Raw genomic sequence first — 23,800 nt, forward strand, 5'->3', positions numbered from 1 at the left:
ATAGCCACAAAATAAATTCAAAATCTAAGTACGCGTAAAATATTAAAAATGACATCCCTGTAGGATCTAAAATCTGCTGCACGATAGTTACTGTATTAATGAACCACTTCCATAGGCCACTGCAGAAACAGAGGATCTGGCCACATGAATGAACTGAGTTACCAGCAGATTTTACAAATTCATTTTAAGATTTGTAGATTGAATGACCCTTAAAAACTCTCATTTTTATAAAAGTCCTTAATGAGTATTTGTGCATCCAGACATGGACCCCTTGCTCACTGTGCTTAAAAGCGTCTCACCTTCATCTCACTAAGGAGGCCCAACAAGGCCGAAACACGTGTCTGGGGTTGCTGATGGTACTCTTGTTTAGAGGACAATCACTTAGCATTTCGGTGCTCGTCTGCCCTTGTGGGTGGGGCAGACCGATATTCAAATGGATATTTGTCCTCCGTGAAGGCTGTAGTGAGCTAAAACGTGGTTTAAGACCTCCTGAGTGGAAGAAATTCCATATAACATGGCATTTGACCAATGTTCATTCTCAGAGGAGGGGCTCCCACACCCTTGCTTAACATCTAAATAATGTCAGTCCCGCCTGGGGCAGCGAGAGCCCTGCCACAGGTGGGCCAGCACCAGTTCTGCAGTGGAGACAGTCGTCCAGGTAGGGAAAGACATGAACCATGTCCCTACTGAGATATGCAGCAACAACAGCCACCAGCTTACTGAAGACCACTGGAGCAGAGGGCAGAACCAAGTTAAGGACCAGGAACTGGAATTGAGTTTTCCGAACTTGATGAAGGGACTAGCCAGATGTTTAGCCTGGACATCTAGGGCAAAACCAGACATCTGCATTTACAAATGGCTGTGTATGACACAGATCATACCCATGGCCCTAACTACCTAGTCTCTCATGCACAGGTATGACTAGAGGATTTGATGAGTTGCCTCCTTTCCAACATTAACACAAGATGTGAAAACCTCTCTGATCTCAGGCATGGGAAGACTCTTGGCTGGTCTTGAGATTACATTTAATAAACAATGGATATATTTGGCCATAGCACAGGTAGTGTTTACTGCCCTCACAGCCAAGTTGTCTAATTCAAATACTTTATGGCCAAGGTGTCCAACGTCTTGCCTTTCTGATTTGGAGGCAAGGAAGGGAATGTGGGCAACATCGAGCCAACTGTGGAGACATGAACAACCAGACTCTTGGGAGTGGGTTATGTGGACAGGAAGTCTGATCCACGGGAGCTGTAACATAGCCCGCAGCTAGAGTAGAGGCTGGTTTCAACCAGGTGGCCAAAACTAACAATTCAGAAGGTTCACCTTCAGGGGACCTTAGTCAAGCATATCAGTGGGGTCAAACTGACCTGGATGTGAACCTTTCTCTGGAAACCTTTCACGAAGGAAACATGTGACTTGTCGTATGCAGAGTCCTATATTTAGACCACTGGAATCACGAGAGTTGGATACCAGATCAATAGAGCTAGACTGAGGTTTATAGAGTTCCTCTGGGAAGACATCCACTTCTCAGGAATCAAAGGGTTTCAACCCATAAGGGATCATCATCAGAGATATGGCCCATTTTGGTACAAAATTGGGCCTTCTGAGCCAGAGTAAAGTACAGAGGCGCGTCTCCAACAAGGATGCTGGCACCGGGGCTATGGGACATAGCTGTCTGGCAATGGACGGGAAAAATCTCAAGTGTACGCACTAGAACAGAGACAGCCGTCATGATGATGTGGCCATTGCCAGCTTGCCCAAACATGGTGATCCTTGCTCCTGCACCAGCACTGAAACTGCTGTGGTCTTGGCAAAGAATTCTAGCATCTGTTGCCTAAATTCCTCCTACTGCTCTGGTTCAAAGAGCAAGTGAGAAATGGTACCTTCAAAAGTGGCGATTCCTCAGAAAAATGTTGGTCATCCCTGAAACAGGTGTGTTGAATCTTTTTTATATAGTATAAGGAGTAATAGTGCCATTCATATAGTTCCCTTGTGGAACTAGACCTTTTTATGATGCCGTTTCTTCTACTTCCCTTTTTTCGGTCGCTTTCCTGTACAATGGATTCCTCCCAATTTTTGTCTTCCCTCAAGTGGAGGCCCAGCCAGTCTCCTAAAATAATTGGCTTTCTTGGAAGAGAGTTCTGAAGCAGGAGACATGGGGGAGTGCATCTAATATCCTTGTGGAGGAAGGTATACATCTTAGAAGCACACTCTCAGAGAGGCCCTTACATGCGTGGACATGAATGAACTGCAAGACTCAATGTTGTGTTAAACCTGTAGGTAGCAAAGACATACGATGTGGGGCTCTTTGATGGACATTAACTCGAGCATCCCACCTTGAGTTTAGCCATGACAATAAGAATTGGGGCAAAACATTAGTGGCATTCCTGAGCAGCATACTGAGTATGCAGAGGTCATGGGGCTAAAGAAAATTCCAAAGGCATCTGCTGCTGGAAGGTAGATATCTGAAATGAGTATCCTGTGGGAGAAAGCAATACTTTAGAAATTAATCATAGGACTAAGGCAAGTACATTGTGACAAATCCAGGGAATTCCTCCCTTCTTGCCAAGGAGGAGAGACTTCCTCTGTGACAAAGGAGGTGAACCCATTACACCCAATACCCACAAAGGCACAGGGCAAGTGGATTCCCTGGGTGTGGACTCCCCTTTGAGGACAAGGAACCCACAAATCGGATTAGTACTCCACCTCCCTCACACAGAGAATATGCACTGTTTGTTGGTTATATCGGAATTGAACAGGACCACTCTAAAATGGCTAGTGTGGTTTCTGACCAGGTTGTGTTGCCCTCCTTGCCTGAATGAAGGAACCAATGGACTGCTCCCTCTCAAATCGGGGATTAAGACAAAAGTCCAGGAGGACTGACAAAAAGGGGAAGAACCAGCCAGATGGCGAGAGATGCTAACCTGTGTACTAGCGCAGAGGAGGGTCATTTCCCTCAGAGGCAGTGACTGGAAGCAATGCTATGCAGTCACCATGGAGGGTGGAGGAAAGCAGGATGCCCACGGAGTGCTGCAGCCGCGAGGAATGCCAGGAACTAGAGAAGCTGTACCCTGCCAAAGAAGCAAGACATGCAGCCATTCCAGAGGTGGTCAACCAGCACCGTCAGAAAGAACCGACACACAATGCACCATAAAGAACCGAAGAGGAACCACTTCCCCTGGTGGGAAACGCTGCCAAGAGGAAGGTACATGGTACAAATTGTGAACCAGGAGGCGGGTGGACAGGCTAGGTGATAAACGAAGCAGGGGAGGGAAACCCAAAGGTCTAAGATGGCCCATCAAGCCACACAGACCAAGCTGGTATGAGATCCAAGAAAACAGAAGCAGAGTTAGAAACCAAAGGATTCAAGTAGGTCTACCAAGTCAAGTAGCTCAAACTGGGCTGAGATTCAGGATAACCGAAGCACAGGTGAGAAACCCAAATGCCCAAGATGGCCAACAAAATCAAGTATCTGAAGCTGGGCTGAGATTCAGGTTAACCGACCAGGATTGAAAAACCCATAGGTCCAAGGCGGGCCACAAAGCAAAGTAGTCCAACCCCAGCTGAGATCCAAGATCACTGAAGGGGTGCAATACTCAAGAGTCCAAAAAGTACTGCAAGACGGACTGGAATGCCACGTAGCCCAAGCCTGACTGAAATACAATACCGTATACAAAGCTACCAACTATAGCAACCGTATAGAGCCTGTTCCTTTAAACGAGGAAAACAAATACAGAGAAATTGGGCCAACCTGAAGGATAAATTGCTTAAGCAGGCTGAGGGCCTGAGAGGGAAACGCAAACATTGGGGTGGGAGCCAGGATTCAGCACCACCAGGAAAAGAGGAAGACTAAAGAGAGACTCAGAACTATCAGGCAAGTGGCCTGAGAGAGATGCAAGGAACATTTGGGTAGGGGTCAGAAAATGTAAAGGGGGCTTCCTTTGAAACCTTGTTGGTCATCTTTATGTTGAGTTTTCAGTATTAGTAGTAGAGGCAGACTATGGGTTACAGTAGGTTTGGACAGAGGACGTTTTTGTATAGTAAAGAGACCCTGAGAAGCACCGTTTGTTATTGTATTCTGCAGAATAGGTAATCCATCGCTTTAGAGTTAGGGACAGGACAGGCCCTATATTCTTTAATCAAACCAGATAATCGCTGCAAACATGACCTCTTGTCCATCTATGTCTGACCTACCACGACACATACTCTAATCACTAGTGTGCCAGTCTGTTTTTTAGTACAAACTAGACAAACGGGGACATCCTTAATAATAGCATTTTTTTTCTCAAATGTTCAACAAACTATACAGCCTGTAAGGAGTCAACAGAAGGAAGGCCTGGGTTGCCTGCATGCAATCCAAGCCTGCTGGTCGACACATTTTTCACATGGACACAAGAGCCAAACTTTTACTCACAAATGGTGCACCTATAGGGTAGCGCTCCGTTTTCAGTCGTCCACCTAACCATAGCACTGGTGGATTTTCAAGTACTTTTCTTTTTCCTTACCTAGCAGCACCATGAACCTAGCCCAATTTCCGCGGACACTTTGGTAAATAAGACTTGCGCTGCGTCCATGCTTACCATCTGGAAGCACCTCGTGGAATGAAACTCGCACTGCATCATGTCAAAGAATATTGGAATGGTTGCTTTTCGAAGTTCAGTTTCTGGAATCAACGTCATTTCCAAAATTGGGCCCACCATTTCTGGGATGAACTTGATCTTATGTTGACCTTTAATCAAATAAAACATAGATCAGGACAGCCAAACTGCAGCATGAAGTAAATGCAGGCTAATTGAAAAGGAAAATGATAAAAGCATGAAGGCTCTCCTGCTATTCTCTCTGGCGCCGATTGTTTATGCACTGCTCATTAATGCATCTAATGCCCTTATTTAAGCCAATAACCTTCAGAAAGAGAGGCACGCTGTTATATTCCTAACCAGGCTCAGAGTACAATTACTAGGGGCTATTCAGCAGGGAATTAAACGGGCGCTCGCTAGGCTTTCAAAAACCAAACACGTCTACATGAATACACATAACACATTTGTTTGAATCACATCAGGCATATAAGGGCGAGAGCAGTTTGGGGGTAAATTCTTAAGCTTGCAAAAATGCAGTTTCTTCCCCGATGTCAAAAAATGCCTGGCATGCAATTACAGATTTACTTTGCAAAAGCGTCTGCATAGTGTGTGCAATAACCCTCAGGCATGCACCCATTGTATTGTATTGTACCAATGGGTCTCCGCATGAGCCATTTTAGTAGGTTATGTTATGAAGTTTTTACAATGTGCCAATCTGCCACTGTGGCGATCTGAGAGTGCCTGGCTTGTCTGGAAATATGGCATATTGCGTACCCGCCAGAGATGACCAGACGTTAGTGCAGATAACAAAAGGAGATTGGAACGCGGTTAAATCATGGTAACTCCACAACCACTCACGTTACGGCCTCCTCAATTCTGAGTAGATGCTTACAAGTGGCCCATTAAATGCACCTGTTGTTGCCCCTTAAAGATGGATGCTGTCTTGATTACCTGAAATATGAGCCATAACAGAGTCTAATAATCTGCAGCTCACCATAAATTCTGGAAAAGACTGAACTCTTCTGGACAAGGTGAAGGGATGAGATTGATGATAACGCGCTCCCAACCAGCTAGAGGCCGCAATGTAATTTTCATTCACATTTGCCATATCGGACAACATATTATGCACCATTTGCTGTAATGCAAGACCCTTTGTCTTGGCGAACAACCGTTGACATTTATTTTTCCCTATCACAGGTCAAACAGTAAAGTACACCTCCCCACACACTTCACAAGGTAGGGCTAGCCAAACGCCACACTGCCTATGAACAAGGTTTTAGTCATACCACAGGTTACATTATCCATCGAATGCCATGCCCAAACTAGAACAGTGCATGGTGACATAACATGCTTATGCTTATTTAAGCTTTTATACATTTCATGATCAAGGCATTAATAGTAGAGAGCTTTGGAGAGTCAAATTGGAAAAGGGAGATGCCTGGAAGCTGAGTTGTAGTGCTTGTGCAGCGAGATGTGCATCAGCAACCCACATCTAAGCCCACAGAAGATTGCCCAACAAACGCATGTGGCGAACCAGAAGAAGGAACTAGACTAAGTAATGACATGTTTCAAGAGTGTTTATTAAAATGAAAAAGAAAATGGCTCTTTAGCCTTACCGCTATGAGGGAAGTCCACTCCCTAACAAGCTAAAACTATTGGTGCTCACCACACATTTCAAAATGAACAGTCCTTAGTCAAAATGCTATTCCGCTCACTGGCCCTACCACTTACGAAAACTTACCAAAAGGAAGGAGGCCCGAGCAATATCCTCAGTCTTGGTCTTCCGCCTCGCCCAAAACATGGATTCCTTTTCCAAGAGAAGATATTAAACGTTCATCAAAGTTCATCAATTTCTCTAGTATGGTCCTGGTTCATACATTCCTGGTTGTACAGTCCTGAGCACCACTGCAGGTTCTGAATGCCACGTTTTAAGTCTTTAGATATAATTCAAACAGTTTCCTTTTCCTCAGGAAAGACAAGGTTTTTGTAACACAACTAGATCAATCTCAACTTGGTACTTACCAATAATCCAATTTTATGCTTGAGGACTGGAACAGTCAAGGTTCACTCTCCCTTCAATCCTTCCAGTTTTTTTTTAGGTTTCTTTGACTCCCCCAAAGTCATATGGCCTTCAGACAGGCTTGTTTTATCTCTCTTCAGTTTTATCTGGCTCATGTAACCCGAGCAGCTTTCCTAGCCTTGGATCTTGTTTCCAGGACTCCCCCAAAGTCCTCTGGCCTGCTATCTGGCTAGCTTTAGTAGGGCCTCGATAAGGCGTTTACTGGTTTGGGTTTTCCACGCTCCTGTAACTCTTGTGGCTTCGCCAGCCTGGCGTGTCAATGTTTGTCCATTTCCCAGGGCTCTCCGATAGGCTTTCTTTGTCTCTATTCAGGTGTATCTGGCTCCAGAAACACTTGCAGCCTACCCAGCCTAGAGGGTCACTGATCGCCCCTCTCCACGGTGTTACCTCTTCGGGAGCGTTCAATTCCCTTTGATAGCTTGGCAGCTATTGCACTTCTCGTGCAAACCTCAGGGATTAGTCCTCTCTGCTGCAGGCTGGTCTCAACATCAGTTAACAGGCGCCCGGCCCAGCACAGCTTCCATGTGGTTGTGCTGCCAGGTGAGACGGTTACTTTACCATCCCAGTCTCCTTCTTGACCCAGGCCTCTTTGACGATCAGGATGCAACCTTCCGGCACCTTGTGAGGGTTTTGTTTGCTCTCCACATTACCGCTGGCTCCGCTGTCTAGAATGGCACCGTCCCTCCAGGACGTCTTCCCATCAGAGGCTTGCCTCTGCATGGTGTGGTGAACCAGAAGAAGGACTCAGATGATTAGGGGCCATGTTCAATTAGCTTTCATTTTCATTAAAAATAAAATAACCAAAATGCCCACTAGCCCTAACACTAAGAGAGAAGTTGCTAAAACAAAAGCTAAGGGTGCACATTAAAGTACAAAATAAAATTCTGCGTTCTGAATCCTAGCCAACTAACTAGCCCTACCACTTTAGAAAAACATTGTAAAAGGCAAAGAAGGGGAGGATTTGTACAGTACCCTCAGCATGGCTTTTGCCGGGCCCAACTTATAATTGACTTTGTCTCAGTCTTCAAAGTTTCTTTTTTACACAGCAGGATATGCTTCCCAGCCTTTCTATCAAGTTATGGGTTTCACTCTCTCCTTTTCACACCGAAAATATCTCCTGATGTGAACAATTCCATTCCTCCAAGATGCTTGGCAATAAAAGTACTTCAACATTCGAGGCGTTGGGACTCTTCCCAAATTCGTGTAATCCTCAGACAGGTTGTTTTTCTTTCACCCAAATTATTTCACACAGGGCGGCTGTCCATGCTGGTTTGCCAAACTTTTGAAACTTCTGTGGCTTTCTCAGCCATAATTCAAAGTGTTCATGTCTCTTTCTTTTCCCCTGCCTACGGTACTCAGACTTTGGTTTCTCCGGCTCCCATAACCTTGATAGCATTTCCAACCGCTATTCACAATGTTCATACAGTGTTTGCACACTCGGGTTTCTCCGCCTCTTCTCAGACCTCGGCTCCTTGGACAGGCAGAATGCCAACTTTCAGGCATTTGGTTAACATTTTGCTCACCCTCTCTGCGGACCAGCATAACTCTGACCCACCAGGACATCAATGATGCAGAGGCTAGTCTCTGCGCAGCTGTTCTTATACCTCCGCAAGAGTCTCTCTTCTCTGTACAATAAGTTTTCCTCTTAAACAGGTCACAGAAATAAACAGAAAGGTGTCCTTCATTGACCATGGCATTCCAGCGGTGTTCAGCGTTACCTGTAGCCAAGAGAAATAAAGAAGGATCTTTGAGGAATATAGTCGTTATATGATATTTCAAAGTCTTTTCCATATCCATATATACAGATGAGGTGGTTTGGACTGAGAGTTCCATTCTGGAATGGGAGTCCTTGTCCCCAATAGGGGAGTCACTCACAGTGAAGTCCCTCTTGCCAAGACCCCTAGGGAGGGTCTTGCTTAGCGGGCTCACCTCTATAGTCTCAAACGAGGGATTTGTCATAGTAGGATTCTCTCCTGTTTCCACGACCCTCATGGTTTTATGTACAGCATTACAAACAAAAGGGGTGTGTTGTTCTTCTTTGACTATGGCGGTTCAGGCGGGATCCGGTATTACCTGATACCAACAAGATTGGAGAAATGTCAATAGTGGGAGAGTCCTAAACCGTATCACAAATAAAAGGGGTCTGTTGCTGCACTTTGGCTGTAGAGTTCAGGCGGGATACAGCATTACCTGAAGCCTAAGAGAATGAAGAAACATCACTGTTGGGTGGATTCAAAACAGAAGTAGCAACAATCTTTCCAACTACCATGCAGGCGGACAATGTAATCTGGACTGGGAGTTTCTTACCGGAACGGGAGTCCTTGTCCCAGAGAGGGGAGTCACTTTAGGTGAGAACCCACTTGCCCAGACCCCTGGGGAGGGTCATACTGAGAGGGCCCACCACCCTAGCTTCAAAGCGGGTGGCTCCCCTCTAGGGAGAAGGGTTGAATAGTTATATAGTCCAGATTCATCACAACAAAAAGCACACCATCACCACAGAAAAATTAAGATTGCATATTAGAAATCTATCTTTTACACTACTGTACATCAGGCCTTCATAGCAAGCAGTGCTTTTTTACAGAGGCCGCTGTTCTACCGCTGTATCCTCTCAAACAGCAGCTGGCTCACAACTGAAACCTCCTCTGAAGTGGGGGGGGTATATGGTTTAAAACCTTCCAAGGCACCCAGGGCACTGGAGAGCAGGTGGCAGCGGGGGGCAGTAAGGACAGGCATACAATCAAGAGATTGGTGGATTGGGTGTACATGAGCAATGAAAACTAGTGCCATAATGCAGTTCAAGCCAATTGTATGAGTTAAGTGAACCACAAAACTCACCATCGTTTGCAGAAGTCTGTGTGAAAAAGAAGCATTTGTGTGTATGGATTCCACTGATCAGTGTGTGATAACTTTTTTCTGATGGCTTACCCAAATAAATTTGGGGTGCATGAGCCCTGGTTGATGAAAGATGGTCGTACTGAAGAACTATATTTACAAATTTGATTTAATGATGGTAAAATGTCACGTAGTCTGGAGTCCATTTTTATCGACGATTGGATTGTGGGATATTTTGACCCATCCCCATGTGCCCCACTGCATCACTTTACAAATGGAGAAAGAAACAGCCAAAATGGATGTGCTAACTCCTGCGCGCGCAAAAATCTGCAAAACTGCATTTGGGTCACAACCAAGGAAAGGCTTCAGCCCTGCCAACACAGTTAATGGGTGGGGAGGGTAAAACCAGAATGATCACTGCAGGAGTATGCCAGTGGGTTTTGTCACATTCAACATGGAGCAAGGCAGCAGAACTGTGCCAAAAACCGAAAATGCCTTTTAAAATGTAGCTTTTCAACCGTCAAAGTGCTGTTTTGGCGCTAGATCCATTTATTTTCCAGTGAATCAAATTAAAAGGGTACTGAAATTACAGATCATCCAGTGTGGCTCAGAGGAGCTGGGAGTCATTGACTGACAGCAGCTAAGGAATGTATCTCATGAAAAACCAGCCCAACAACATTTGTTTTCAGTTCCACGGGAAAAATGCAGCTAAAAATGGCACATGTAACAATTTCAGCTGTGCAGACAGAAACTTCAACATATATCCAGACTGCAGACAAATCCCAGCACTCAAGGAAAGAACTGGTGCTGAATAAAATGTGTGTGTTGTAGAGGAAAATCTGAATTATAGGACACAGTTTAATGTGCTTTTTCAGGAAGGAAGTGCAAAATCGCCCTTTTTCAATGCATGTTTGAATGGCCTAATTTTGTAAGAAATGTCAAAGGATTGCTAATGTCAAAATCCACCTATAAACTGTGTCATTTATATGTTTTAATGAAAGATGTAGGTAACTTAAAGTGAAAACCCAGTTTTGAGTTAATTAACTATTTAATTCTGATCTGACAATGGGTGACACCTCACTGCTGGCAGGAAAGGACTAATTGCTGCTGGGAGGTTTTCGCATACACATGACAAAGAACTCCTCAGACTTTTGTCTGGGCCCTAGCCAAAGACAATGGCAGGCTTGAACACTCATCCCTACATGGGAGGGGCAGGAAACTTCATTTTCAAGGAAGAGGACCCCCACCTTGATCAAAGGAATTTGACAGCTGTTGCCAGTTGAAAGAACAGTAAAAAAAAAAAACTGCTAAGGACTTTTGGTGGTTAAATGCCTATTTGTAATTAAACTTTAAAGACTTAACTTTGCCACAAGAAGGAGGATAAATCTAAAAGTTGAGAGCTGTAAATCTAATTGCATGCTCTCTCTTTGAAGACATGATTGAACACTATACTGCAAAAGGAACACAAGTTATACAAAAACCACTAATTGCAAAAAGACTATTGATGCTGCAAATCTAATATTGTATACCCGTGTAACTAGGGGAGATTGCACAGATATGTACCGAATTAGGAATTGTTAGGCCAAATATTGATGTTTAAAATTGGCAAAATTCCGCAGAAAGACAAAGCCAGGTCTCACGGACGTGGGAGTTGGATGTAAATGTAACCCACAAAATATGCAATGTATGTGTCCAATTTTATTAGAGGGCATAATTATAGAAATATATATTTGAGGGGAAAGTTACATTTTGGTCCTCAGAACTGTGGGAGTTTCCTAAGTCACATCATAAAATATGACAGCCCTTTCAGGCTTCCAACCAGAAAAAGGTAAGTGCCTTTGACCTATCAGAGCCTTGGGGGTGTAGGTTGTAAGTCTGCCCCTATAATAAACTGAGTGATGTAACTTGGCATGATAAATAAGGGAACCTCTGTTACGCTCACCTGGCTCCCACAGAGGCGTAGATCTGAACTGGACAGCTGCGGTCTCCACCAATGTGACGCGTAGGGCCGAGATGGACTGGACTGGCCCACCTAGCTTCGTTTGCTTGGCCCGTAGGAATATTCTTCTGTAAATGGAGAAGGGGAATTAGCCACCCGTGGGGTTGAGCGTAAGACCCCCCCGCTGTTCTCCCCACAGATCACCTTTGATGTCCCCTCTTATAGTCTCACCTGATGGTTTGAAAAGATGAGCTCTCCATCCTGCATTGAGCGCAGGGGCGCGTTGATAACCAGTTGCCTCACTGGCTCGAAGGAATTAGTGAGTTCCAGAACAATATTGACTCCGAAAACTATGTAGTTCGTAAGAGTTCACATGTCTGACTTTCACTCTTGTCCGATTCCTTGCAGTTTGCAGCTTGACCCCAGCGAAGAGTTCCTCGTGGTAGCTGACGAAGTTCAGGTAAGGATTTGGCTTATCCTACACATTTCAATAAAATAAGGCCAGAATGTAACCTGTGGCTTGCGCCCTTATTCAGGTGTGGAGAGAAAATATGAAGTTAGGGGAATAATGCCTCCGGCGGTAAAATTAGGTAAGTCTATTGTGGTGAGAAGAGTTCCCCTTGTTTGTTCCTTCGTCTCACCTTGTTGTCCTTTTGTTCCCCTTAGGGGCCGGGGTACGGCGAGGTTGCAATGGAGACTGCGCTGACCCGTGAAGAGGAATAGTACCGCCGGCGTTAATCAGGTAAGTCTATGGGGGTAGTTACTATTGCCTCTGTTTATTCCCTTGGCTCACCTTTGCTGTTCTTGTGTTCCCCTTAGGTGCCAGAGTGCGGCGGGAACGTGCAGAAGGATGCAGTGGATCGGGAGGATGCTGCAAAGGCCGGTGAGTTCAGCGCGGCGCTGCAGCAGGTGAGGCGACGTGCGTAAAATGCTTCTTTCTTCCAGTTCGAAGGTGGATGGATCCGGAATTCAGGTAAGGATCGAAGGTTTTGCTCTTATTCTAACCTCTTCTCCTTCTGTTCCTCCTTTTTTCTAGGAGCTGCAGACTCGAGGCGGGCGTGGCAGAAGACTGGATGCAGGCTTGCAGACACGGTGAGCGTTACGCTGCTGGATGCAGAATAACGCAAAGCGTGTGCTGCTCTTCGGGGTGGTTTAAATAGCCTCCAAAGTAGTCCCAGGTAAGTATTTCACCCCAGCCCCACCCGAGTAAAAAATAGTCCCTAGGTAAAATAGTCCCTTCCAAGCCTCATTTGGATTGGAGCTCTGCAGCATGGTCTGCATCAGGTAAGCTTGCAGCATGGTCTGCATCAGGTAAGTTCTACTCTATGAGCCTATGGCGCCAGGACTGACTCTCCATATGAGCCTGGCGCCATAGGCGCCAAGACTGCACCCAAACAGCCCCTAGCAGGGGTTTTTGGGCTTGTTCAAAATAACTTGATGCCTGCTTCCGGGGTTGCTGGACCTAGTCTGGTTCCCCGGGGGTAAGCATCATAACAACCTCACAACACACAGACAGACACTGATTCCTGACTCCATCCTGATTTCCGTGTGACGCTCTGTTCCAGAATTCTCCCTCATGTTCGTGAATTCCAAACTTCTTTGAAAAGCTAAGGCCTCTGAATTTGCTGAACTCTTCTTCAGCTAGGCCCAAATCCTGAACCATCCCAAACTTAAGGGAATTAATTCTGATCCAGTCTGGCTTGCTAACATTAAGACTTGCCTGCTGAAAGTCACCAGTCAACTGATCTACAGTGTCCAGTGACTAGAAGGGCCAGTCCAATTGACCAGAACCACCCAGCTGACTATCCCGCCAGAAGTGCCCTGCTGTCTGTAGATCCGATCCGGATGACCTGAACTCTGACGGTCCAATCTTGAATTAAAGTGGACTGTAAGTATAAATAGGAATCATAGTAAACCATAGCATATCTTGTCTTACCTTGTTCTATCCCCATCTCTCAACCTATCCCATCTTTAACTTAAGAACCTCTTATATTGTTAGAACCATTCTTGCAGCCCTGTTGGTAATCCCTAGTGTTAGCGCTGATTTTCTCTCATTTGTTTTACTAGTCCATAAACCATTAGTGATTTGGGATTAAATAAAGTAATTCCCCTAAAAGAAAAACGGAGTATTCGCCACGTGAAGGGTTACAATCAGCCGTGCGTAATTGTGGAGATTCGCGGGTGGCATTCTTCATTTTCTTAGCATTAAGTTAGTTTAAATAAAACCAATCTGTCATTTTAAAACCAAATTTCTGCTTTCTCTGTTCATTGTTCTTAAAAACGCCTCTCATTTAAACTTGCATAACTTCTTCAATTTTATAGCTAGAGACTTAATTTCAACTTTGAGTTAAACCTAAGACCCTTAGCTACCTCCTTGTATTTTTTATTAAAAATTGCATAGTGAAAATTAGGCGGGAATTCACATTTTTGCAAATGTTTTACACATGTATTTTCCCATTCAAAGTATTTCCAAACTTCCATTCTGATTCAAAGTGTGTTCTGTTGCTCATATTATAGCTCATGTTTGTTACAATCTTTGTAGTGTTGCTCCCATAGGAATTTATATCAATTTAAGGATTTTAGCACACTTTTCATTGTTTTTCTCAGCCATTTTCAACTGTCATTTTAAAGGTGTAAAAGTTCCAAAAACGTTTTCCCTCTTGTTTGCAAGGGAAGATCGTATTCAAACCCTATACACTGCTCTATATTACTGATCCCTGAATACCTGCTGCTTACTTACATCTGTGTAGAATTGCTCATTTGTGAATTGAGAACTTTGCAGGGGGAATCTTAACTTAAAGGCTATCTTTTCTACAAGCCAAAACTGTTCTTTTCCTAGCGTTTTATCTTCAGTATTGATATAAGTGAATTCAACTGCTTTATTTACTTTCTTATTTGTATTGTCACCACATTGGTGATTGCTGCCCCTATATATTAAAACATGTGATTTTAAATTCAAATAAATAAATAATTAATTCCTTTACCAACCAGCCTGATTCCTGGTCTAGTGTGACCTGGGAGGTATTTTGAGAAGGGTGTGATATGAGTGGTATATCACTCAGAATATTGAAGCTATAGACACAATAAATAAGTATTTAATTTGTGCATTACATGCTAGACGAGACCTCGGTGTATTGCCTGATTGAAATCCTTAACAGGATACTTTATCGGATAAGAATATTAAAGCGGTGACAATGGTGGGCCCGGCAATGAGGGCTAAGGGGCATTGTCAGGCATTGCAGTTCTTTCAATTGACAAAGACAATAGGCCCTGGGAGGAGAGATGGAGGAGGAATGTGGCAGCTCCTACTGATTCCCTCATCATACACCAACCGCAAATGTTAATGCGCATTCATTGTTGCTGTGACAATTCCCCCCTCATGCATTGTTTAACACATTATTCCATCGCAACTCACTGTGCATGATGGGAGAACTACCTCCAGCACTAGTAGTAGTAGATTACCTCAGTTACCAAAGATATAGGATCATATTAAGAAGTTTGTATTTGATTAGGCAGTTTATACTATGGAGCCAGGATCTTTAATAACATACAAGAATAAACACAGAGGGTTAATAGCATTACCCCACACTCAATTCTTGAAAGCTTCTTATTACTAACAGATTTCAAAGAACATGGACTACTCCGCAAGGCAAAGAAATAATTACTTAACTCTCAGTAATGTTATTTCTGATGGATTTGTCCTTTAAACCACTGATTCCTCATCTTTCAAATTCTATTTTCAGTGCTAGCTGTTTTGAAAGAATTCTGTGCAACCCGTGAGTGCAGCACAGTTTTACATCCCCTCAGCCTTATGCCGAACATGACGTTGGGGCAAGGACATAAAGAACCGCTGCAAACCATGACCTTGGTTCTGCCTTTTCCCTAGCACTCGGCAGCAGAAGAATCATAGAACAGGCAATGCATACAAGCTACCCACCAAGAGGGGCAGGTTGGGAGGGTGATTTAGAATCAGCAGGAGGAAGGGCTAATCATTAATTACAAACATTACAGAGAGGTAAGTAATTTGTTCTTCAATGGATTCCTTTCTCCCACAGTCTCTAGATTTTTGATAGGCTACCATAGCAGTATCTGAGGAGTGAGGAGAGCAAGAAAGCTCAACATATACCAGCAATATTTGGATACTGCTCAGCCAAATGAGCCTCCTGCTCTGACCGGTTATCCAGAAAGTAATGTTTGGTAAACATTTTCAGTGACGTCCACATGGTCGCCTGGTAGATATCAAAGCAGGGACACCACTTTCAGGGCAGGTTTGGCAGCCCCACCTATAGTGGAATGAGCCCAGAGTTCTTCATGCACATCCTTCCTGGCCAGTTTGTAGCATTCTGAGATGGAGTGGCTGATTGTGAGAAACAGCAGGATGACCGGGATCAGCGGGATCACATAGAGATCATCAATGTTCCATTCGACAGTCACCATGTTCACCAGACATCCCCTGCAGAAAAAAAATCTCTGGAGCAGTACAACTCAAAGTTCCTGGTCACACTGCAAAGAAGAGGTATACTTGAGGAGTCCCCACAAGGTGACTATCTCCTCCAGAACTTCCTGGCAGAGCTCCTACTCATTGGAGGCCGAAGTCTGTCTGCTCCAAACTCTGCTACAATGTTCTCTGTCCCAAATGGATGGACCACCATCAGAGACACCTCATTCCCATTCTCCAGAGCAAACAACTACAGTCTCTTTGCTTCTCTGCACAGAGGCAGTGACCCCACGCCACCCCTTTGTTGAAGTAGTGCATAACCACAGTGTTGCCCATCAAGACCAGGACACGTAAGCCCTGCACAGAGGGGAAGAGGCAAACGGGGCCAGCCTGATCGCCCCCAGCTTCATCAAATTAATTTGCTACAGAGCTTCTGTCCAAGGTCCGCTCACTATAGGATTCAACAGGTGAGTGTGCCAGTCCTTCAGTGACGTGTCCATGACACCACAGTTGGAGCGAGCTTTGCAGAATCAACAGCCCTCTCAGAAAGTTCTCTCTCAGGATCCACAATACAAGATCTTGAGACTCATTATCTCAGACTTGTGAACAGTCTGACATGGAACCCTGAAACTAAGACCACTGACAATGAAGAAACCACTTTAGAAACTTCATCCTCAACCAGGCCTCCTGCACCACCAGGATGCAGGAGGCCAGGAGGCACAGAAGACTAAGTAAGGCAAACACCTGGACCAGCTTCTGGGAATGGAAAACCTGCACCTGGTTAAGAATCTTCAACACCCGACCCTTGGGAGGAAAAGCACTAGGCAGGCAGGTGTCCATTACCACTTTGATTGGGATGCCAAAATGTGAGATTTCTTAAAGCTCAGGGAATAACCTAAACTGTCCACAAAACTGGAAGTGTAGTAAAAAAAGGATCTGGACAGGACTCCAGGTTTGGGTGCGGGACCAAATTAACTAACCATCAAGGTAGGGGGAAGACATGAATCCTCTCCCTCAAGAGACCTGGTTCATCCACTGCCAACAGTTTGCTGAAGACCCTTGATGCTGATGGAACACCGAGCTACAGGAACGAGAACTGGTAGTGGGCATTGCCAACCATGTACTGCATATACTTCCTGTGCTTGGGATGGAATGGCACAGGGAAATAGGCATCCTGATGACCTAGCAATATTAACCAGTCATTGACATACACATGTTCCAGAGACTCATATCCATGATGGGGTGTTGGGCCCCCTCCTCCTCCAGAATCAAAAAGTAAAGGGAGCACTAAACCTGACCTTATTCCATACAAGGCACCAATGGAGCCCTTTGTCAGAAGATGTCAGAGCTTGAGTAAGGGAGAGTCCAGAGACAAGGAAGAACTGAAACGAGGGTGATCAAGTTGGCGATGGAAAAACAGGAGGCATTAACTCGGAGTTCTGACCCAAAAGGACCAAGAACCTGTGGTGGTGAGATCCCACTCCCCACCGAACAGGGACAACACTCTCGAACCAGTGTAGAAAGGACAAAACACAATTAACAGCGGTTTAGTGCCATAGCCCACACTGAGGCTAGCTAAGGCAGCAAAACCTCTTAATTGTGTGCCCCAGTCTCTACCATGGTGAGCAGTATGCTGCTGCTGGTTTTTGGAGGGGGGCCTGACCCCTGCCACAGTGGGTAAATGAGGTGAATGTGAAGGTGTGGAGAGCATGGCTTCTCGGAGTAGACACAAATAACCCTTTGCAATGCAATTGCCAATGATTTACATGTGGCCTTGAACACTTGAAACAACTGTAAGAACGTATCACGCTTTACCCCATAAAGATGGTTACCATTGTTTTGTATTTGTATTTATTTGAAAAGGGATATCATTATCGATCAGAAATGACCAACAGCAAAACATTTACAGATGGTGGAGGCATTCCCCTGAAGGGTATCTGTATAATAGCACAACGATGAAAACAAGTGGTCAACCAGTATATGAGGGTCTAAAAAAGGTAGACGCATACCAGGGACAAAACAAAAGAAAAAAGATATAAGCAAACCAGTGACTTACAGAGGTAACATTAACCTAAGGGAGCAAGTGCATCAAAGCAAAGAGGGGTACTATTTAAATATATACAATTACATTAATCATCACTGAAGGCAGTGGCGAGGTCGGTAGGGATGATGGGCGAGAGGGAAAAGGAGCTCCCTCTTTAGCAAGTAAGGGGAGTTGAAGCCGAGCTATAATCAAAAAGAATAAGCAGATTTTGTGTTTAATTAGTTAAGATCCATGCAGGATTTAAGAGCAGCAAACCTGAACTATTGTATGCTACATTAGTTAATGCCCATTTGGAAACCAAGCATGGTGCAACCTGCATTTAAATTTCAAAAACATGCTGTACAAATAGCCAAAGGCCCACGAAAGAAAGAATATTAAATGGACCAGAGAGTACACACATTCTTAGATAAGATTAAAGTCAAGTGTATACAAGTTGATGGTGAGTCTGCGAGAGGATTAGACATGAGACAACACAGAATCTTTTTACGTCTGGCAGACAAGACGGTCAGCAAGGGTTGAGTGGGAGGAATAACAGCAGGACCAGCTAATTAGAAGCCTGCAGGCAGATGGGAGTCCTAGTTGAATCCAACCAGGCCACATTTTCGGTATGCCACATTAAGCCTTACAAACACAGAAGTGCCACACGTGCATTTGAAACATCCTGTTCCAAACTGCAAAGAGACAATAAACCTAGCTTGTTGATTCTGTTTTCCCTGAAGGTGAATAGGACTTTTGCCCCGTCGAGGAGAGTACATGGCCAGTAACAGCCGGCCAGCTCTCTGTGAGGGCTGTGGGCCATTATCGGCCATGTACCTCGCCTAACAAGGAGGTGACTGCTTTTCACACCATATGGCTCCGTCTGGTGTGCATCTTGCTTTTTTTGTTTTCATGGGAGAAATAGGCTCTGTGCGTGTTGCGTAAACCCAATCTCCCATGAAAACCAAATAAACAAGATGGCCCCTGCCATAGTAAATAGAAAAGGGATGTACTCCCTTTTCTATTTTCATGGCGGCTTGCAGCACAAAGCTCTGGTTCAGCATGTAAGCGGGGAAGGGTGTGGGATGTCTTGGAGGGGTGGGTCAGGGTGGGGTAAAGGGCGGCAACAGGGAGAGACTCCCTGTTGCCTTCCCACAATCAAGATGGCGCCAACCAGGGAAGGGCTTTGGGTGGCTGGAAAATGCGGGTGGTACACTGTGTGGTTTCGCCTGCATTTCCAGACACCTGATTGGCTGAGCCCCCTTCCCTGGGTGCGAACAGAGGAACACAGGAGCATTTTGATTCTGTTTTCCTGAGGTTGAATAGAGGCCTACCAAATGCAGGACAGATCTCAAATGTGATGGGGTACAGGAAAATCCGTTCTGCATATGTTGCGTTGAAACTGCTAGCCCTAGAAGTGTTTTTTTATTGAGAAGTTTTAGCCCAGAGGTCATCTAAGTAGTGAGAACATAGCACTACTGCACACAGAACATAACACAGACTAGTCTGTACCTTTATAAGCTTATACAAACAGATTTTGCAGTATAATTGAATTTAGAAGCAATTATTTTCAGAGCTATTGACAAAGTGGGAATATAATGTTACTTTTAGCATGCCAATTGATTTTATGATTTTATTGCACCTAGATGCAACAAGCAGAAACGTTTATAATTGTTTAAAATTGTTTGGTATTTCTGAAAAGCAAAGGATGCTGATTTTTCGTGAGGGCGTGATAAAAGGTTAAGATCATTGTTGAGAATAACACTGCACTGATGCATTGTTTTGATAAATTGTGATAATTATGAACACACATGCAAACACACAATTGAGTAAGCCCAAATGTTTAATAAAACACTTGAAAATATATAAAGCATTTCATTATTCTTGGAGCCTTCAATAATCCTGTGGCTGATGAAGAGTAAAATGTCTATTTTTTGTTGTTATCAATAAATGTGAAACTGAAAGTGTAATCATGATAGACAGTTCAGCTTCTGAAGAAAGGGAAAGGTCCCCGAAACGTGTATAGCAACTGACTGACCTCTGAAAAATAAAGAAAATCTTTGTTTGAATATATCTTCTCCTTAATTTTGGAAGCAATCTTTTTGTTAAAGGAAAAAATTATTCAATTGGACAATTGTGAGCTGTTTACTCAGCCTTATTGTGTGCAGGGGACGGGAGTGCCCATAGATTGGACACCATTCTAATGAAGGGAGATATTGCCCCATCAAGCATTGTGTAATTTGAAAAGCCAACAAAAAGCCTGGGGAAGGGAGACATTCCCCAGCAAGTATTATGTCATTTCAGAAGTCTGAGGAAGGCCAGAGAAGGGAGACATTCCCCAGCAACTATTTCAGAATCTGAGGAAGGCCGGGGAAGGGAGACATTCCCCAGCAAGTATTATATGAGGAAGGCCGGGGAAGGGACACATTCCCAAGCAAGCATTTTATTATTTCAGAAGCCTGAGGAAGGGAGACATTCCCCCGAAGACTTGAAAACCCAGAAACCCGAGAAAGTTTAGGTAGAGGGAGCAATCACTGTAAAACAATGAACTGGGACCAGAGGGCAGGGATTAATCCCCCTGGCCCAAAAAGCTGAAGAAGCTTCTATGCCAAAGTAATAACAGTGAAGACAACTATGATATAAAAAAAGTAACATTTCTTGTGAACTGTGATTTTGAGCAACCTGGTGACCCTGGAACTCTATGTTGTTTACAAACTGCACTATAACCTGTGGAAGAGAGACATCCAGCCAGCCCACAGTCTCAACGTGGAGCTGCTGAAAACACCTAAATTGTGGTTTAACTCAAAGTGGAAGGGAATGAAATAGGAATTTGACACAGGACGGTGAATTCCTTACTATAGACATCCTGACAGATTCCATAGTATTTTTAGTTGAGGCAGGGACACCCATCTTAGAATTAGGGATAGTCAGGGTTTTTCCTCCTTATTCGTATCCAATAAAAGTATTTGCCAGCCACCAGTGTGTCAGACTCGTACCTCTGCACCCTTACAAGTGGTATGTTATGGGTGTTTTTTATGTGTTATTGGCCACCCATCGGAAATATTATTATAACTAATGGACGGGGAGGAATATTAATTAAACTATTGCAGGAGAGGTTAAACCTGCATATCCTGGGGCTATACTCTTCACAAGCGAGGGTTCTAACCAGACTAGGATATGCGGCAGAATGCTTTTGAGCCAGAGAATGATGTGCCCTTGTGCATTGCTTACAGTGCTAGCATGTGCTGGCACTTCAATCCATCTTGAAGGAGACAGATAGACATTTAGTGTCCATGCCTCTTGAACGTTGTCAGAGATGACGCTATGTGTTTCACACCTAAAGCATTTGCTTTATCAGGGCGTAAATTGTTTTGGTCTCATATTAATCAAGCAACAGAAAGAGGGCCCCGAAGCATAGACTGAAGCTTGAACAGCACTCTGTCCAGGCTTTACCACTACAGAGCATCACCCTGTTATTGGGATCACTGCTCCCCCTGGTTACTTTGCTAACATGAGCCAACAGAAATGTACGCCTTGATAAAGGGCTTCCTTGTAAACCTGTGCATTGCTCAGAATCATCTATGACAACAGAAACCGTTGGGTCTATGATTTCAGACTGTAGCCAACGCAACCACGGTGTGAAAGAGTTTCCTCCACATTTGGACAATTTATGAATTAATCCACCAAAAACGTTGTCTTCTATGGATGATATCAAAAATACTTTAAGCACATTAAAAAGTTAACAGTCAGTGTCCATTTCAAGGGTATATAATAAGATGGAGAATCTGTAAGTGGGTCCTGGGTTCGGTATTCCAGTGCTTACATACGAGAGAGCGCAGACAATGAGAGTTATATGCCGGGGACATTTAAACTGTCTGTGAGGCTTAGTACCAGGCGATCTAGTTATCTAGTAAAGTGGATAGTTGAATGCACAACCATGGAAAGATGTCCTATTCCGCTCAGCAGTGTAACGAAGAGCATTTCAGGCTCCCTGAAGTGACTTTTGTTTAGAATGGGCCTGTCACCCAATGAGCCAAGCCCAGCAATGGTCCATCCTGATGAAGTTTCAAGTTAATTAATTCAGGTAACTGTATGAATAAGCCATACATCACGTTACATTGCAATGGTTTTGGAATAACACAACATGGCTATCATTGGAGAAGGCCAGTGTCCCTCTTACGTTACTGCCAACGATTCTTGGGAATTTCTTTGTTACATTGAAATAAATGTACCTGCATGCAGCTGCTGGTAATGCAGCATGCAGTGGCCTTTTAGCAATTGCAATGCCCCTATCTAGCTATCCAAGAAAGACACGGGTATACATTGTATCCAACCAGATAACATCTTGAATACTTACCAAGATTATACCACATATCCCTGATCTCGAAACCGATTTGCCGCCTCATGTCACCGTACCTTTAAAAATAAGCACAGCTTTTCAGTCATTTTGTTCTTTTCTGGTTTTTGTTAGTCATTTAATACATTATTCTAATTAGTTGGTTAGCCTGAACGCTTTCTTACAGGGGAAAATACAGGGAAGGAGCAGAAAAGCGTGTGGACGCGAGTGATGAGAACCCAACAAAGTGGCTGAACGAGTCAAATTGAGGAGGAGAAAGGAAGGGCAGCGATGTGCAAAACAGTGAAAGTGCAATTAAAAGAAGGAAAGCAAAGCGGACAAAGAAAGAGAAAAACAAAATCAGATAGAGGGCTAAGAAATAATGTGAGTGAGAAGGAGACAGATGGACAGTGCTAGAAACGGAGACAGACCAAGATATTGACAGTGGTGGTAGACAGACACGTTACATTAAACATAAACTATACACAATCTATATGCAGAGAAGAACAATGTTTTCAGATTTGACAGTACATTGGAAAGTGCACCGATTATGATTATAATGCCCCTGTAGAAAGTACTTCAGAAACCAAAACAATGAGGGGAAATGAAGATGAATTTGATGTAGAATTTCCAATTATAATAGCGTGACACCCTTAACATGGGATGCAGTTACCACTTAAAATAGCTCATTTCTGTGAGAATGTAAATTCCATAAAACATGCAGCACTGAATTCCCATACCCTGCTCGCTGACACCACCAATTAACCTAACAATGGAGCCATTTCATTTAGAATTACAAAATACAAATTCCTCAGGGGGATAACTTTTGTTGTTTTATTAGAAAATTGCACACAAGGGGAAAGACAAATGAGTTTCTAAAGCGTGGTCTGTGCAGATAGGCAAGGCGCTCTCGCAACTTCAGATACATTCATTTAACGATTCCCCCCCTCCCTTGCTAATAGGAAAAAATGCTAACACCGCTAATTTGCGATTTCAACTCTTCAAACGTGTTCCAAATAAGAACAAAGTTACATATTACAGTCCCTAAATGTTGCAATCTAAATGTATGCATGATACACTAAACACAATGTACGTGTATTATGTTTATATTTGTACAATGCTGCTCATGGAATGAGGTGCCAAAGCTTACAATAGAAACACAGTTAGATAGAAATAACATACACTTTACAGGTCCATCTAGTCCAATCACACATTTAAATGCAGATTCGCACCAAATTACTTAGGACCAACCAATGGCGGACTAACATTTCAGGTAATTCAGAATAAAGTGAAATGGGCGATATGCGCAGAGGTTAAAGGAAGGGATGAAAGGAATGAAAGGTGAGAGGTGGAAAAGGGACTAGAAAGGTGATAGTCAAAGGTAAATCAAAAAGGGCGAGGGGAATCACAGCTGAGAGATCACTAGATAACTTGAAGCCACAGCTCAGGTTCACATTATTAGGGATAACAGAAAAACAGGCAATTCATTTTGACAGGGCACACTGTATGGGTTCCCCATTGGGTACAACAAAGGAGTTTCTCTTAGGACGGTGGTCCTCATTCCTTCCAGTTAATAAC

The 23,800-nt window shown here is 43.9% G+C and overlaps 1 protein-coding gene across 2 annotated transcripts in view; it reads right to left on the reverse strand.

Moving 5' to 3' along the window:
- DOCK1 (dedicator of cytokinesis 1) overlaps positions 1–23,800 on the reverse strand; it is a 2,312,292-nt gene that overhangs the window by 727,974 nt on the left and 1,560,518 nt on the right. For both annotated transcript variants that reach the window (XM_069611483.1, XM_069611484.1), the window contains exons 32-33: positions 22,244–22,302; positions 4,581–4,729 (exon numbers count right to left, since the gene is read on the reverse strand). In XM_069611483.1, the coding sequence (XP_069467584.1) occupies positions 4,581–4,729; positions 22,244–22,302 (208 nt within the window). The remainder of the gene's footprint in view (positions 1–4,580; positions 4,730–22,243; positions 22,303–23,800) is intronic.

The sequence above is a fragment of the Ambystoma mexicanum genome, chromosome 8, assembly GCF_040938575.1.
Source record: "Ambystoma mexicanum isolate Mex_15411 chromosome 8, UKY_AmexF1_1, whole genome shotgun sequence".
In the NCBI taxonomy this organism is placed as follows: Eukaryota; Metazoa; Chordata; class Amphibia; order Caudata; family Ambystomatidae; genus Ambystoma; species Ambystoma mexicanum.